This window comes from Colletotrichum spaethianum (assembly GCF_022836535.1).
Source record: "Colletotrichum spaethianum MAFF 239500 DNA, contig26, whole genome shotgun sequence".
NCBI classification, from domain to species: Eukaryota; Fungi; Ascomycota; class Sordariomycetes; order Glomerellales; family Glomerellaceae; genus Colletotrichum; species Colletotrichum spaethianum.
Window position 1 is genome coordinate 22,372 of NW_026054796.1, and position 13,659 is coordinate 36,030.

At 54.3% G+C, this 13,659-nt stretch overlaps 6 protein-coding genes across 6 annotated transcripts; 3 read left to right on the forward strand and 3 right to left on the reverse strand.

Annotated features, from left to right (window-relative positions):
* Positions 1-984, reverse strand: ColSpa_08991 (xylosidase/arabinosidase; the record flags this gene model as incomplete). Its single annotated transcript, XM_049275203.1, has 1 exon — positions 1-984. One exon carries the CDS (start codon positions 982-984, stop codon positions 1-3), a length of 984 nt encoding a protein of 327 aa, XP_049131160.1.
* Positions 985-1,778: 794 nt separating this feature from the next.
* ColSpa_08992 (uncharacterized protein) lies at positions 1,779-2,353 on the reverse strand (the record flags this gene model as incomplete). Its single annotated transcript, XM_049275204.1, has 2 exons — positions 1,779-2,231; positions 2,333-2,353. The coding sequence occupies 2 exons, from the start codon at positions 2,351-2,353 to the stop codon at positions 1,779-1,781; spliced, it is 474 nt and encodes a 157-aa protein (XP_049131161.1).
* A 2,903-nt stretch (positions 2,354-5,256) lies between these two features.
* Positions 5,257-7,328, forward strand: ColSpa_08993 (restriction of telomere capping protein 5; the record flags this gene model as incomplete). The annotated part of the gene is made up of 3 exons (XM_049275205.1): positions 5,257-6,318; positions 6,357-7,070; positions 7,137-7,328. 3 exons carry the CDS (start codon positions 5,257-5,259, stop codon positions 7,326-7,328), a joined length of 1,968 nt encoding a protein of 655 aa, XP_049131162.1.
* A 1,076-nt stretch (positions 7,329-8,404) lies between these two features.
* ColSpa_08994 (37S ribosomal protein S35, mitochondrial) lies at positions 8,405-9,367 on the forward strand (the record flags this gene model as incomplete). The annotated part of the gene is made up of 2 exons (XM_049275206.1): positions 8,405-8,608; positions 8,819-9,367. The coding sequence occupies 2 exons, from the start codon at positions 8,405-8,407 to the stop codon at positions 9,365-9,367; spliced, it is 753 nt and encodes a 250-aa protein (XP_049131163.1).
* A 279-nt stretch (positions 9,368-9,646) lies between these two features.
* On the reverse strand, positions 9,647-10,746 carry ColSpa_08995 (tyrosine-protein phosphatase; the record flags this gene model as incomplete). The annotated part of the gene is made up of 3 exons (XM_049275207.1): positions 9,647-9,881; positions 9,931-10,259; positions 10,357-10,746. The coding sequence occupies 3 exons, from the start codon at positions 10,744-10,746 to the stop codon at positions 9,647-9,649; spliced, it is 954 nt and encodes a 317-aa protein (XP_049131164.1).
* A 1,720-nt stretch (positions 10,747-12,466) lies between these two features.
* ColSpa_08996 (uncharacterized protein) lies at positions 12,467-13,098 on the forward strand (the record flags this gene model as incomplete). Its single annotated transcript, XM_049275208.1, has 3 exons — positions 12,467-12,613; positions 12,709-12,852; positions 12,925-13,098. 3 exons carry the CDS (start codon positions 12,467-12,469, stop codon positions 13,096-13,098), a joined length of 465 nt encoding a protein of 154 aa, XP_049131165.1.
* Between the last annotated feature and the right edge of the window lie 561 nt (positions 13,099-13,659).

The following is a 13,659-nucleotide window of genomic DNA, read 5'->3' on the forward strand; positions in this document are numbered from 1 at the left end:
TCACTGCGGCTTTTCCGTTGTAATCTTACCGGCCGCGTCGTAGAATATCTCCTTGACCTTGACAGACCGCAGGTGGTCCACGCCGTTGCTCAGCTCGCAGTCGTGGTGGAAGAGCCACCATTGACCCTTGAACTCGACGATGGAGTGATGCGTCGTCCAGCCCAATACTGGCTCGAGGATGCGTCCGCCGTAGGTAAACGGACCCAGCGGGCTGTCGCTGGTTGCATAGCAGATGTAGTGGGTGTCGCCGGTCGAGTAGGAGAAGTAGTACAGGCCGTCCTTCTTGTGCAGCCAGGCGGCCTCAAAAAAGCGGCGGTCATGGTCGTCAGCCGCGATAGGCTTCTTCGTGTCCGGGTCGATGATCTGGATCTCCTGGACCTCGCCGTCGAACTGGTGCATGTCGTCGGTAAGCTTGGCGACGCGCGGGCCCAAGGCGTAGGCGCCCTCGCCGCTGGGCTCCTTGGGGCCGAGCCACTCGGCGTCAAAGGCGTCGTTGCCCTTCTGATAACACTGGAGTTGGCCGCCCCAGAGGCCGCCAAAGTAGAGATATCCCTGGCCGTCGTCGTCGACGAAGCTGGCGGGGTCGATGCTGTAGCTGCCCTTGATGGGTTCCGGGTCCGGGGTGAAGGGGCCCTCAGGCTTGTCCGAGACAGCGACACCGATGCGGAAGATGTCCTGCTTGTCGCGAGCGGGGAAGTAAAGGTAGTATTTGCCATCCTTGAAGGCAGCGTCTGGGGCCCAGAGCTGCTTCGAGACCCAGGGGACGTCCTCAGTCTTCAAGACGACGCCGTGGTCGACGACGGGCTCAGGAGGGTCAAGCGACGAGGTGCTGAAGACGTGGTAGTCGGCCATGTCATACTGGTCGCCATTGTCGTTGAACTTGATATCGGTCTCTCGGTCGTGGGAAGGGTAGATGTAGATCTTGCCGTTGAAGACGTGGGCTGAAGGGTCAGCCGTGTAAAGGTGGTTGATGAGGGGCGCCATCCTGGAGGGCGTGGAGGGGGAGACTGCGGGGGCACGGGTGCGGGGTTGTTTTGGTGGAAATTGGGGCCGATAAATGGGCTTTTAAGAATCGTTTGCCTTTGTAGAAACCACAGGACATGCAGAACAAGTAAGGAGTCCCAAGATGTCTACAGGAATCTAATATGAAGCAGAGGAGGCTCGGGAGGAATGGTTTTTATGCCAGAAGTCACTTCCCCACCGCCGCAATGGACCAGCGCGCGTGGATGAATATGGTGATGTTGGCCTGGTAGGGTGGAACGCGGGACGACTAGCCAGCGGCTTTTGTATTTACCCAGCGCATTTTCCCGGTTTACCCCATCCTGGGCGTGCTCCCCAACTGTCAATTCGTACCGAGCCACACACTCGACCACGCAACTTTAGTGGCACGAACCTTGACGCTGCACTGTTGGCAAGTTGCGGGATGATAGCCAGTGGGCCAATTCGAATGGCGTTGAGGGGGAATAGTCGTTCAATGGGATATGGAGAAGCTCCAGTGCCATCCTCGCTCCATATAGGATACGGGCTGGCGGAGTCGTCTACCGTACGAAAGCTTGACCACTGTCATTGTCTGCATCCATCCATCGTATCGGGGGATGATCTTGCAGGTCGAGATTAGCCGAAATGTCAGAAGCGCAGCCCAGCTCGTTAACGAAATCCGTGCATGCTACAAAGTCGATGACAACGACGGACCACATCTAATCATGGTGAGGGGGCTATTAGACCCCGCCAAGCCTGTAACAAAGATGGAGTCTTGCTGGCAGTGCTACTATGATCGATCAAAAGTCCTGGACACCGGTTTCGCCCTGCTTGGCCCCAGCTCGCTCGTCGGCGTCGCTGGCCCAATTGGGATCTTCCTCGTCAAACCACGCCTCTTCGGCATCGCGCCTCTCCATGGTGTCATATTCGTCGTTGTGATCGACCAGGCTGTAATCAAAATCTTCATCATGGCCGCGAACGAAACGTTCGGTCAAGAATTCTTGCCACCTCTCGAGCCCCTCTTCCTTGGTCTCGGTCTTGGATAGATGAGCTTCAGTAGTAAATTCTTTGGCGGACTCAGGCGTCGATTCCGGATCGGTTGATGCCTTGAGATCAGCAAGACGTGCTTCGCCCCTTAGTAGCGAGCTTTCTAGGACACCCGAGTAACCTTTGGCCTTGCCCTCGGCCTCTCGCTCAGCAGGCGTCTGGAACTTGCGAATCAGGGAATCGTAAAGAAGAGTGTCTGGGGAAGGCTGTCAACATTATCCTGCAACATCATGGGAGCTGTTGACGTGATGGCATCGAGCGTTAAACTCCCGAATGACACACTCCAAGAAAGCATAGTGAGACGAACCTGCGAGTTCATGTTCGGCATTGTTGAAGTACTTGGGGTTTCTTTCCAGATATTCCCGACGACGGTTGCGAGACCTGATATCGTTGGTCTTGGTGGGCGACCTAGGTGGGCGGGGAGTCGGCTTGTCGAAATGCAGACTTTGCGGTTCGGGTTCTGGCTCTGAGAAAGATGGCATTGTAGATATTGCGGAAACGTTCTCGACATGTAGAAGGGTATACACAGTCAAGTGGTAGTAAGATCCAGCGTTGTCTGGTTGAAAAATGCGATGATGGATGTTCAAACCTGCAAGGTTGTGGTGTTAGACCCAAACAAATGCATGAAGTCAAAAGTGAGGCCGAGATATCCAGACGTGAATTGGTTGATCTCCGAGGTAGGAAAACAGTGGGAAGATGTCACTGTTTGAAATGTGGGCCGCAACCAGCTCGAGGTACGTACTCCAAGCTGCATTCTCTTAGGATGTGAGGATGTAGCTTTTTGCCTTGATGGTGCGTGAAGTGGCATTGACATGGATGGACTCTGAGAAAACCATAAGCGATATGGAGGAAATGATTGACTGCATCCACAACTCGTGAGTCTTCGGAACGACCAACAAGTGCCTCACAAACAATGTTGACGTCCATTTGACGAAAGCCCACCATCTTTCATCCTTGGCCCCAGGATTGATGGGTGCAAGATCTCGATGACCGGACTCGACAAGGATTTTTGCCAAAGCGCGTTTGTGGCGGATGAGCTTGGGACCCATGGACTCTAGTTTAGTGAAGGGATTTCTCATCCGAAGTACTTGCGTCCGTGGCACTATCCCCCTGATATTCCATCTGTAGGCTGGCTGCTAACGTCCCTGAAACCTGCCACAACTCTGCATATCGTCCGCTAGAGTGTTTCTGTAGATTAGTCTCGAGTTTGTTGAACTCAGGCGCACTGTGGAAGTGTACCAACGTGGAGAGACCAGTTTTAGGGGAAGTGGAAACCGTTGGAGCCTCGGAGGTCGATGGGGAAATTAAGGTGAAGGGAATGAAAAGGAAAAAAAAGCAGGATGTAGGCCGGACGTTGACGCCGGTAAGGTCTCCTAGTGGCGGTCCCGTCCACGGATCCATCTACATAAGCTACATGGGTTATCCCACCCATCCGATGTTCGACTCACTCTGTCCTCTGTCCGCGTTGTCAGGCTGTCTGGTGAATATGTGCATATATGTGTGAGCGTGTTGATAGTTAGCGGCGCCGAACCAATGCGCTGAGGTTGGTTGATTAATTGAGGCATCCTGCCCGTCTCCAGTTATCTTGTGTGGGGGTTTGTCTTGACTTGCGTGCTTAGACTGCCACTGTACCGTTGTATGTCTCCCTCCACGATCCAACGAAAGAGCCGGAACGTACAACCGCTCATCAGCGCTTGACCTGGGCTCATCCTCCCCTTTCTCTGGCCTGGAGTTGGTTGATGCATGGAAACCCGAGGCGAGCCTCGAATCAGAACTTGGACCACTCTCTCCTCTTTGCTGTCTTTTTCTTGTCTCTGTTTCTCGCACTCTCTCCTCTGCTGGTGTGTGTGTGTGTGTGTGTGTGTGTGTCCAGGTCTTCCAAATTTCTCATCCCTTTCATTTTCGGTTTCTCCCCTTACTACTTCGGTCTTTTACACAGGTTTCCCCCCAAGAATCCAACGCGCACATTCATCATCTGTTCGCTTGTCATTCTGGTCATCCCCGTCTTCTTGCCGAACACCCCCATCGTATCTATTCCACTTTTGTCCACCTTTGCTCACCGTATCTTACCGTAATTCACCGTATCTCTTCTCCAGCTTTACAGATTCATTGGCATCCATCTTCCTCCATCCCTCCCTCCCTCCTCACCTTACCCGAGGCCACCTGATATCAAATCCACATCCCATGCCACCCACGCCAGCCATCCCATCGTCCGTTGTCCTTCGTCCGCTCGGCGTGTCTCAATCTCCGTCCACTTGACAGGAAGAGACCCGCCAACACCACCACCAGCGCCAGCACAAGGGCACGGCGACACCCAAGACGACGACGCGACAAGACACAACACCGCGCCGGATCGCAGCAGCCTGCCTCGCCCTCGCATCTCGCCTGGGAGTCACCCTCTCCCTCGCGCTGCAGGTGAGCCCCATGGGTACTGCTGGTGACATTCGAGCTCGTCTCCGAGCAAAATTCTCTAGGAGAAATTCGGCTGCACCATCCTTGGCGTCTAACGGCACCGGCACAAGCACCAACGGCGATGCCCATGGCTCGCAGCCAGCGGATGGGACGAGTCTTACGCGGCAATCCTCAGCCGCTGCATCCGTTCCCAGGTCGAGGGCGAGCTCCCAGCATCCGCACCCGCATACGCACCTACCCCATTCCACACCTCCCTCGCGCTCGCCGACTCCGTACCAGCCACACCACAATCTGCAGCTGCATACTCAGCCACAGCCCACCACACCACTCACAGCATCTGGTGCAGGTCCTGCTGGCACACCTCCACCCCCCGGCAGCCCAGGCGACCACTCGCTGCAGCAGAGATTGAGTGCAATTACGGCTGCACCTACGGATACCGCAGCGGAGGGTACCAATGCTGAGGAGCACCACCCAGGAGAAGAAGAGCATTTGCCGCCACAGTCGTCGTCGTCGTCGCCATCATCAGAACATCAACAAAAACAACACCATGACGACCCGGTCTATCATGGCAATCAGAATGATGATGATGCGAATCGCAGCAGCGACAGCTCTTTTGTAATAGAGGATAACCCAGCTACTCTTGCCACTACAGCTACAGCTACTGCAACTGAACCAGCAAACAACCACGGGCCCGCAAGCAGTGCCAGCAACACGGCCAACAGAGACACTGGGGACGACACTCACAAGCCACACCCCAACCTTGACTCGCTGGCTCCGATGCAGCCCGCCGCGTCTTACCGACGCTTGGCTAGTGAACCGATGGACAACCATCTGCGCTCATCCGCAACAACCACTGCTGTTGCGACTGTTCCTAGCAACAACCTCCCCAGCATCAACGAAGACCAAACTCCCGAGGCTGACGACAGAAGTCAAAAACTTCATCCGCCACAGCCCCTGCCGCTGCCGCAAGTCCATCAACCATTGCCGCCCAAGATCGGCGCGGCTCCCACCGTTACTCTCGAGGCTATTTCTGCCGAGGACCTCAGCGACGATCAACTTGATCCCCTCAGCCATGCCCTCGGCACTCCGACACCCCTCGCAACCATCATCCTCCCCAACTTGCCGCGGCCAGACGGTCCTCCCCGTCGACAGAGCCTCATACCCAACCGCCAAACGACGCTAATCCGCAATTTGCTCGACGCACGAGCAGACCACGAAGTCGATTCAGCCGCCACCGATTCGCTGCTCCCAAACATCGCAAACATGGTCACCCGCAAGGTATGGGTTAGGCGCCCCGGTGCCTCTCCCACCCTCATCACTATTAATGAGGACGACCTGGTCGATGATGTGCGCGACATGATTTTGAGAAAATACGCCAACTCCCTGGGCAGACACTTCGACTCTCCCGACCTCACTCTGCGGATATGTCCGCGCGAACAAAGGCAAGATCGTCTTTTAGGCCCGGAAGAGCCCATGGGTCGCACTCTCGATGCGTACTTTCCTGGCGGCCAGAATGTTGACGAGGCCTTGGTCATCGATATTCCCAGTCGCCGCACGCCAAGGCCATCACCGCGCGCCCCGACGCATGCTACTACTATCTACTATAACGATGATGGCAGGCCCTCCGAGGCTGGCGAAGGATATTTCCCTCCAGTAGCGGGAGCGGCGCCTCTTCCCTCGCCAAACCTGCCTGTTCCTGTTGTCGCTCCCGTCACCGTCCCGGCGACGCATCCTGCCCATCCCGCTCACCCCGTCCACGCCCATACCACGCATGCGCAACATTCCATCGCGATCCTTGGGACGGGCCAAATACCGCCGATACCCTCCCCGGGGGCACAAGATCCCGTGCATACCGAGAACGTCCTGAACGTCCCCGCCTCGGTAGAACACATACCTCGTCGCCCACTATCCTAAACCAGGCCAATGCCCAGTCCATGGCGGCGGCCGCAGCCGCAGCCGCAGCCGCTCACCCTGCCCATTCGTTTCACCCACGGTTACCACCATCAAGAACACACTCGAATACGTCGGAGCAATCTAACGTCCCCCCGGTTGCTCCGCCGCTCCCAACACCTCCCGCTCCTGAGGTCCAGCCGGCTAGAGTCGCGACTCCCCCACCAAGGATTGCCTCTCCCCGCCCAGCAAGTTCTCGACCTAAGAAGACCAAGAAGAACGTTGACCATCCGACTCTACCGGCTGGCATATTGAACGGTGGAGTGCCGCCCATCAACGTACTGATCGTAGAAGACAACCCAATCAACCTCAAGCTCCTTGAGGCTTTCGTCAAGCGTCTGAAGGTGAGATGGAAGACGGCAGTCAACGGTCGCGATGCCGTCACCATGTGGAGGACGGGCGGGTTCCATCTTGTCTTGATGGACATTCAGCTTCCCATCATGAGTGGATTGGAGGCCACTAGGGAGATCCGAAGGTTGGAGAGAGTCAACTCAATTGGTGTCTTCTCTTCGTCTGCGTCCAGCGTGCCCGAGGCCCCTAACGGCGAGCCTGAGGAGAAGGACAAGTTAACAAACATGGAGTTGTTCAAGAGCCCAGTCATCATAGTAGCCCTGACTGCCAGCTCTCTCCAAAGTGACAGACACGAGGCGCTGGCCGCAGGCTGCAACGACTTCCTTACAAAGGTATGTGATTAACCTTGGGTTTGCCCTCTTCGTTTCAGATGCTCCGAACTAACTTCATAATCATAGCCTGTCAACTTTGTTTGGCTGGAGAGGAAAGTCATGGAATGGGGTTGCATGCAGGCCCTGATTGACTTTGACGGCTGGAGGAGATGGAAGGATTTCTCCCAGCAAAACGACGAAGCCGAGGCAAAGAAATCCGCGGCTCTTAAGACGAAAGCAAAGAAAAACCGACTGTCGATGACATCTGTTCCAGCATGATGAATGCTGTAAGGCTTATTGGCATTTGGCGATGGTGTTGCCGAATACCAATGTCTATCTTCATATCGCCGCTACAGAAGCTTATGCTCAAAACAGGATGGGAACGATCGTGCAAGGTATACTCTTCGCGATAGCTCCTTTATTGGACCCGGTTTAACGACCATAATATAAATATCTGGGTTACATACGCGAGTGAGCAGTCTGGAGGGTCATCTGTACTGTTATTATAACGACAGAGAAGTGTCTGCTGTTGCTGGCACTTGGTCTTCCAAGGAAAGGAACGTCTCAAATGGAATATACGAAGAGGGATGCGCAGAACGATATCATGTAGCGCGAACACACGGAGTGTAATAATTCTAATCAGCACAAACGAAGCAACAATTTCCCCTGGTAACATGTTTGCAGCTTCAAAGTCGGTGCCAGGAGGAGGCCACCGTTCTTAGAAGGGTCTCTGCTCCGTGCTTTGAGGCGGCAGAAAAGAAATTTTTCACACTGTTACCTGTTTAATTAGCACGAATTATCGGGTCCCGGAGCTTATCAACGATTCACTTAGGCTTGACGAACAAGGCAGGAGGTGATGCCGTCGTCGACCGTGATACTTCGAAAAGCGGAGCTGGGCATTGGGAAGAGCGCACCTGAGGCACCAGGTGGCATGACTAATGCGGAATAGCGTGGTCCGTGCATCAGCTCCTAAGAAAAAGAAGGAAAATTTCGGACACGATTAAGAATTTCTCCCTTTCCCATCACAGCTACACCAACCTTCACTCAGGTTTCCGATGGTCGCTTCGCCGTAACTCGGTGAATTCAGGCGCGCTTTCCGCGGCCAGACCACGTTGATCACAATGCCGCCACGAGCCTGTTCGTCATTATCGCCATTGGCCCTTGGGGCCAAGTGGTGTGATGCTCACGCGAGCACAGCATCACGGTCTCGGCCAGCCACACAAATTGCTTGCGCCTTCTCAACAACGTCACAGCAGTCTAGAAGGTCAAAGCCGCAGCATGAACTTCAGACTTGGCTGAAGACTCGGGGTTCTATCTTCCGCGATGTCCCTCGTGACGGACCCAAGTACCTATCGATGAACGAGGATCAGCCTTTCCCGATGAATCCGTTCTTCAAAAGTCAACCGGTGCTAAGCGAGGACATGAGGGAAGAGATCTTTGCTAGGGTCAAAGACAAGAAGGAATCGCTGAAGCTTGTGTCGGCCGAGCTGGGAGTCGATGTTCGCCGCGTCGCTGCCGTTGTGCGTATGAAGGAGGTCGAGAAGCAGTGGGTTGCCGAGGTAAGTTATCGACATCTCACTTTTGTTATCCAAACATGGATCCTATCCCAGCATCATGATGATCAACTTTCCAAAATTCGATTAGTCTTGAAGACGCAACATATGGTTACACCTTGGCACTGCGAGCCTCTCTGATTTGCTTATCCTACCCAATAATTATCGCACACTTTATTAGACTTTTCAGTCAGCTAACATAACCTGACTCAATAGCGTAAACCATTGGCTCGGCCATACGCTAGGGCGGTAATGCAAATGCTGCCTCAGACCCATTTGAATAAGGACAGACCGGACCTGCAGACTCCTCATGAGCCCATCAACGAGATCCATGTTCACAAGCTTACGATGCAACAACTATTCGTGCCCGTGTCGGAGTCTCGCCAGTTCGATAGAGAAGATGCCGCGAAGGCGTTCCACAGAAAAATGCTTTCTGTTGATGACCGTTCACCACACAAGGAGCTGATCTCAATGAGGAAAGCTAATGCTGCTGGCGGTTCTAGAGCTGACTTGACCAAGAAGTTCAGAGAGGCCACAAGGGCTGAAGAGGATAGACTGGTGGAGAGGGAGCGCCGCCGCCTGGAGAAGGCCGAAGAAGAGACCCAGCGTGTGGACACTGGGCGTTTTGAGTTCCGATTCAAGGAGATGAACGTCGAGAGCGCTGGCAAGGACGGCCGAAGCAGAAGAGGCGTCGGCTGGAGATATGGCGTTCCTTTCTACGACCGCAAGAAGGGCGAGCTCAAGATTCCCACATCGGTGCCTTGAGTATATTTTTACACCTTATTCCCTCTCCCTTCCCTCGAGGTTATGGACGGCGCCGAGACGTAACGGCATCCCGAGGAGGGACCATGATACCCCCCAAACCACCGAAAGATGGGTCAAGCCTCTTGGCTTATACGGTGCTCCACGTTGGCGTTTATCCCTTTGTATGATAAGCGACTGTATCTACCTACTGTATACATACATGTACCTGTATAACGACGATTGAGCGGAAGGGCCGGCTCAAATAAAGAGTACGAGCCCAGCAAAAGACAATTTATTCAACTATATCGAAAGCAAATATTTCGTGTGAGATACCCAGTCTACTACTTGATGTCCGTCGGCAACATCTACCGTGAGATTAATCCGAATCTGATCAATAGCCTCTGCCGATAGGCGACATCTGTTTTGCACGTAAGCCTCAACCGAGCCATAGTCCTCACGAAGCTTGGCCAGTGTCGCAAGCATGCTTTCCTTTCTGATCTCGACATTAGCGGTGTTGGCACAGGCAGGCACATCACTGAGATGTGGAACAAAGGACCGCTACACAATCAAGAGGGCGTACGTACGGGGAACCAATCATGCGCCGAGCGCCCTCGGGGTTTCCTCTGAGGGCTTCGGTGGCGAGGAGGTGGTGAACAATCTCTTCCCTGCGGTCCTGAAGGCCAATGTCCGTCAGGCTGTACTCGTGGGCAACGACATCGTCTGAAACGCCGCAGAGGCTAAGAATGAGCGCGCAGATAACGCCTGTCCTGTCCTTGCCGGCGGTGCAGTGAACGAGGATCGGAGATGGGGGCTTGGAGGTGGCGAGATGGCAGAGGATGGTGCGGAAGGGATCATTGGGATGGTCAGGCTCCGAGGCGGTACGTAGGATGTCGCTGTAGGCTTTGGTGAAGCCCTATGAGTTGTTTAGAATATGAACCGGCCGTGAGAGAGAAGTCTCTAAGCTTTTGATCTGGAGCGCACATCCTGCTGCAAAAAGGGCGGGGGCTCACCTCGGTGCCATTACTGGAGTAGTTACGATAGCGCAGGGCAATGGCCTCGGGGCCGTAGTCCTGGTCCCTGAAGACGGGGACGAAGACGCGCTGGGCACCGGGCCACTCGCGGACGTCGCAGCTCGTTCCCGCTTGGGCGAGGCGCTTGAGCTCAATGGTGGAGCGGAGGTCGTAGACGTGGGTGATGCCGAGGTCCTGGAGGCGGGCGACGCCGTCGTCGGTGAGGCGGGAGGGCTCTGCGGAACGGAAGACAACACCAGGCCTGACGATACGGCCGGGCTGGGCATCGATGGGGTAGCCGCCGGCGTCACGGAAGTTGGGTAGGCCCGGGATGGCGTGAAAGGGCGGCGATGGCAGGTCCGCCTTGGCCCCAAGGGTTGCGTCTGTCATTATTTGTGCTACGGATCCCTCGTGCTGTATCTGTCTTTGAGACACCGCAGGTCGGTTCGGAGAACGAGAGCAAAGGTACATACACTGTAGATGTAGAAACCATGAACAGCGAATCGGACCGAGCCCGAGGTGGCTTGGGTGGTTTGTGTGCGCCGGTGGTGGTGGGAGTCGGAAGCGATCCCTGCGGGGAAGATGGCGGTATCCGAGGCATCTTTGCAACACATTCTAGAAAAGAGGTCTAGTACATCAGTGCACGTCTTCCACGATCCCATATTGACGATGCCATCCTCTGTTCCATCACTTTTTCTGCTCCAGGCGCAGCGCTTTACTTTTGGAAATTGACGCAGACTGAGGAGCGGCCCATTTCATAGTAAACAGGGACACATTTCAGCAGCCATCTGATCAACGTATAATGGTTCGGAACACGCAAGGTGAGGCGCTATCTCATCTGTGTCGATCCAGGCACACGCACGGGCGAGCGGATGAGTGGGCGAATAGGCGATATATCTGGCCAAGCAGTTGGAAATCCGACATCACTATCATCATCGATCCGTCCCAGAGTGCAGGACGCCCGACTGTGCCGTGCAATGCTTGTCTTCATCACTGTCAGGTTCGGGCCGCTCGTGATCAGCAAGAGCGGGAAGGAACACTCTAGCGTATACGTGCATGCCAGCTGATGATTGTTAAATTTGAGGGCCTTGCTTGATCACACGGCGGCTCTAGTTCGGTTTGGTTCTTGGTTTATTCATGTCACGCCGTTGTCTAATAACTGTGTGCGCCATTAAGCAAGCGCCTGTCATGACTGAGCTGAGCTAGCTGAAGTGAGACCTTTGTAACGCCAGGATACCTAATACACGGTGAGACGTACTAGCCTGTCCATTCCGAGGGCCAAAGAGCAGCCCACGAACCTCTACTCAACTCCATCCATGAGCGATTGCAGTTCAATGTGAGCATGGAAAGCAAAGTCGGTGATTATAAGCAGATTAGGCTCATGGGTGCTTTGCTGACATAGGTCGTTGGACTCGAATCAAGAACCCTGAGGTGTCAGAGTGCACTTGGTACCTGGCGTCCCTGATTTGTCGCCCAATGCTCCCCTGACGCTCGCCGGCGAGAAGGAGAGTGTCCAGAGTGCAGCTGCCCACTCCCAAAGGTTGCTAACAAGCTTAAGCTAAGAAGCTTTGACCAGCAATGACACGGGCGTGACAGCACACCTTGACACCCCTGCCGCAATTACAGGAACTGGTTTCAGTATCTCTCATTGGCCAAAGCCCCGGCACTAATGCTGCCGTTGCGTCATAGGGGACCATCTGGAAAGGGTCATTTTCCCTTATTTTTTTTCCAAGCCGGCTTCAAGACAATCGCGGTGTTGATCAACCTGTTTGTCCCTGCTCTAGCGCCCTAGCGGCATGATCAAATCACCACACTATCACCTCTCGAGCCCTCCCTAAGCAGGATTGAGCGTGTCTGATTCACCACCTATCTCGTCCGTCGCTTTCCCTAGAAAACCCCAGCCCAACCTTCAGCCTTAAACCGTCTTCTTCTTCTTCCGTCCCCCATCCAACAGATTCCCATCACCACCACCAGCAGTGACCAATAAGCACCAACTGAACGCACCTTGGTGTTTGTACTCGACCGCACCCACGACGACTTCCGATTCCTTGAATCCGCCTCCTGATAATCACTATCTCGGACCTGCGAACGCTTTCGCTTTCACTGCAAGATGGGCCTTTTCGGCATGGCGGCGAGCTATCTCGCCTTTTCCGTACTGCACTTCTTCCAGTTCGTTCTGGCCGTGACCGTCTGCGGCCTTTATGCCGTCGACCTCAACCACGCTAGGAGCGAGGGTAGCTATACCGACGGGAAATGGGTACGTTTTTATTGCAATTCCTCAGTGTTGTTCGCTGCGCTTTTGCACGGCCCGCTCTGCAGATGAGACGACAATTAACTGACATCTGCGCGCAGGTTTTTGCAGTGGTTGTCGGCGCCCTCTCCGCCGTTACGGCTTTGCTGTACTTTATCCCCTTCATCTTGCGCTTCGCCATTGTATGGATTTGGGATGTCATCCTATTCATCCTGTGGATCGCCGTATTTGGTCTCTTTGGTAGTGTAAGAATTACCTATTCCACCAGACTCCCTGCCCCCCTGGTGTCCCAAACACCGTTACTAACCCTGCTACAGATGTACATCAAGGAGAATGCTGAGGGCGACAATGGGATTCAGCGGATGAAGAACGCTGTCTGGGTGGACTTGGCCAACGCCCTCCTCTGGCTCATCAGTGCCCTGGCCACCGCTGCCTACTGGTGGAGACATCGTGAGCGCCGCACTCGATTCACAGGCCGTGGAAAGGTCTAGACGAAAAATATCAGTCCAGTAGAGTCTTGCAAGCGTTGATCAAACCCAGAAGGCAGTTCTCCTCGCTAGTAAGGCACGAGCTGGTACTCCTTCTCGACACGATAGTATTCCATTGTCATATTCTATAACGAAAGCCGGTGTTCGGGGAGAAGGGTTTTTTTTTGCCGCGAAAAACGATACCAGAACCTCGGCGAGGCTCAGCATGCTCCTTTTCTTCTTATTCTTCTGTTTTGTTCGCCCTCTTTTCCTACGTAGCTCTTCCAATAATAGAACGGTTTACGAACGTCTGGAATTCTTCAGACCATGCCGTCTCAAATCGATAAGAGTTCCACCACACTGTTCAAGCACCCATATTGGCTTCCGTGCATGCCCCCTGTCGACCGTGTTCCAAATACCATCATGTGAAATACTGACCGTATCTAGCGATACCATATTCGTCGTTCAGTTACCAAGTTGCAGATAAATGCCGGAATAATGGAAGCTAGTAAGACGTGTTCGAGGTAGCTGTGTGCAACCCTGAGATCTCCACCAATGACCCCTATTATCGTGCCAACGTCAGCG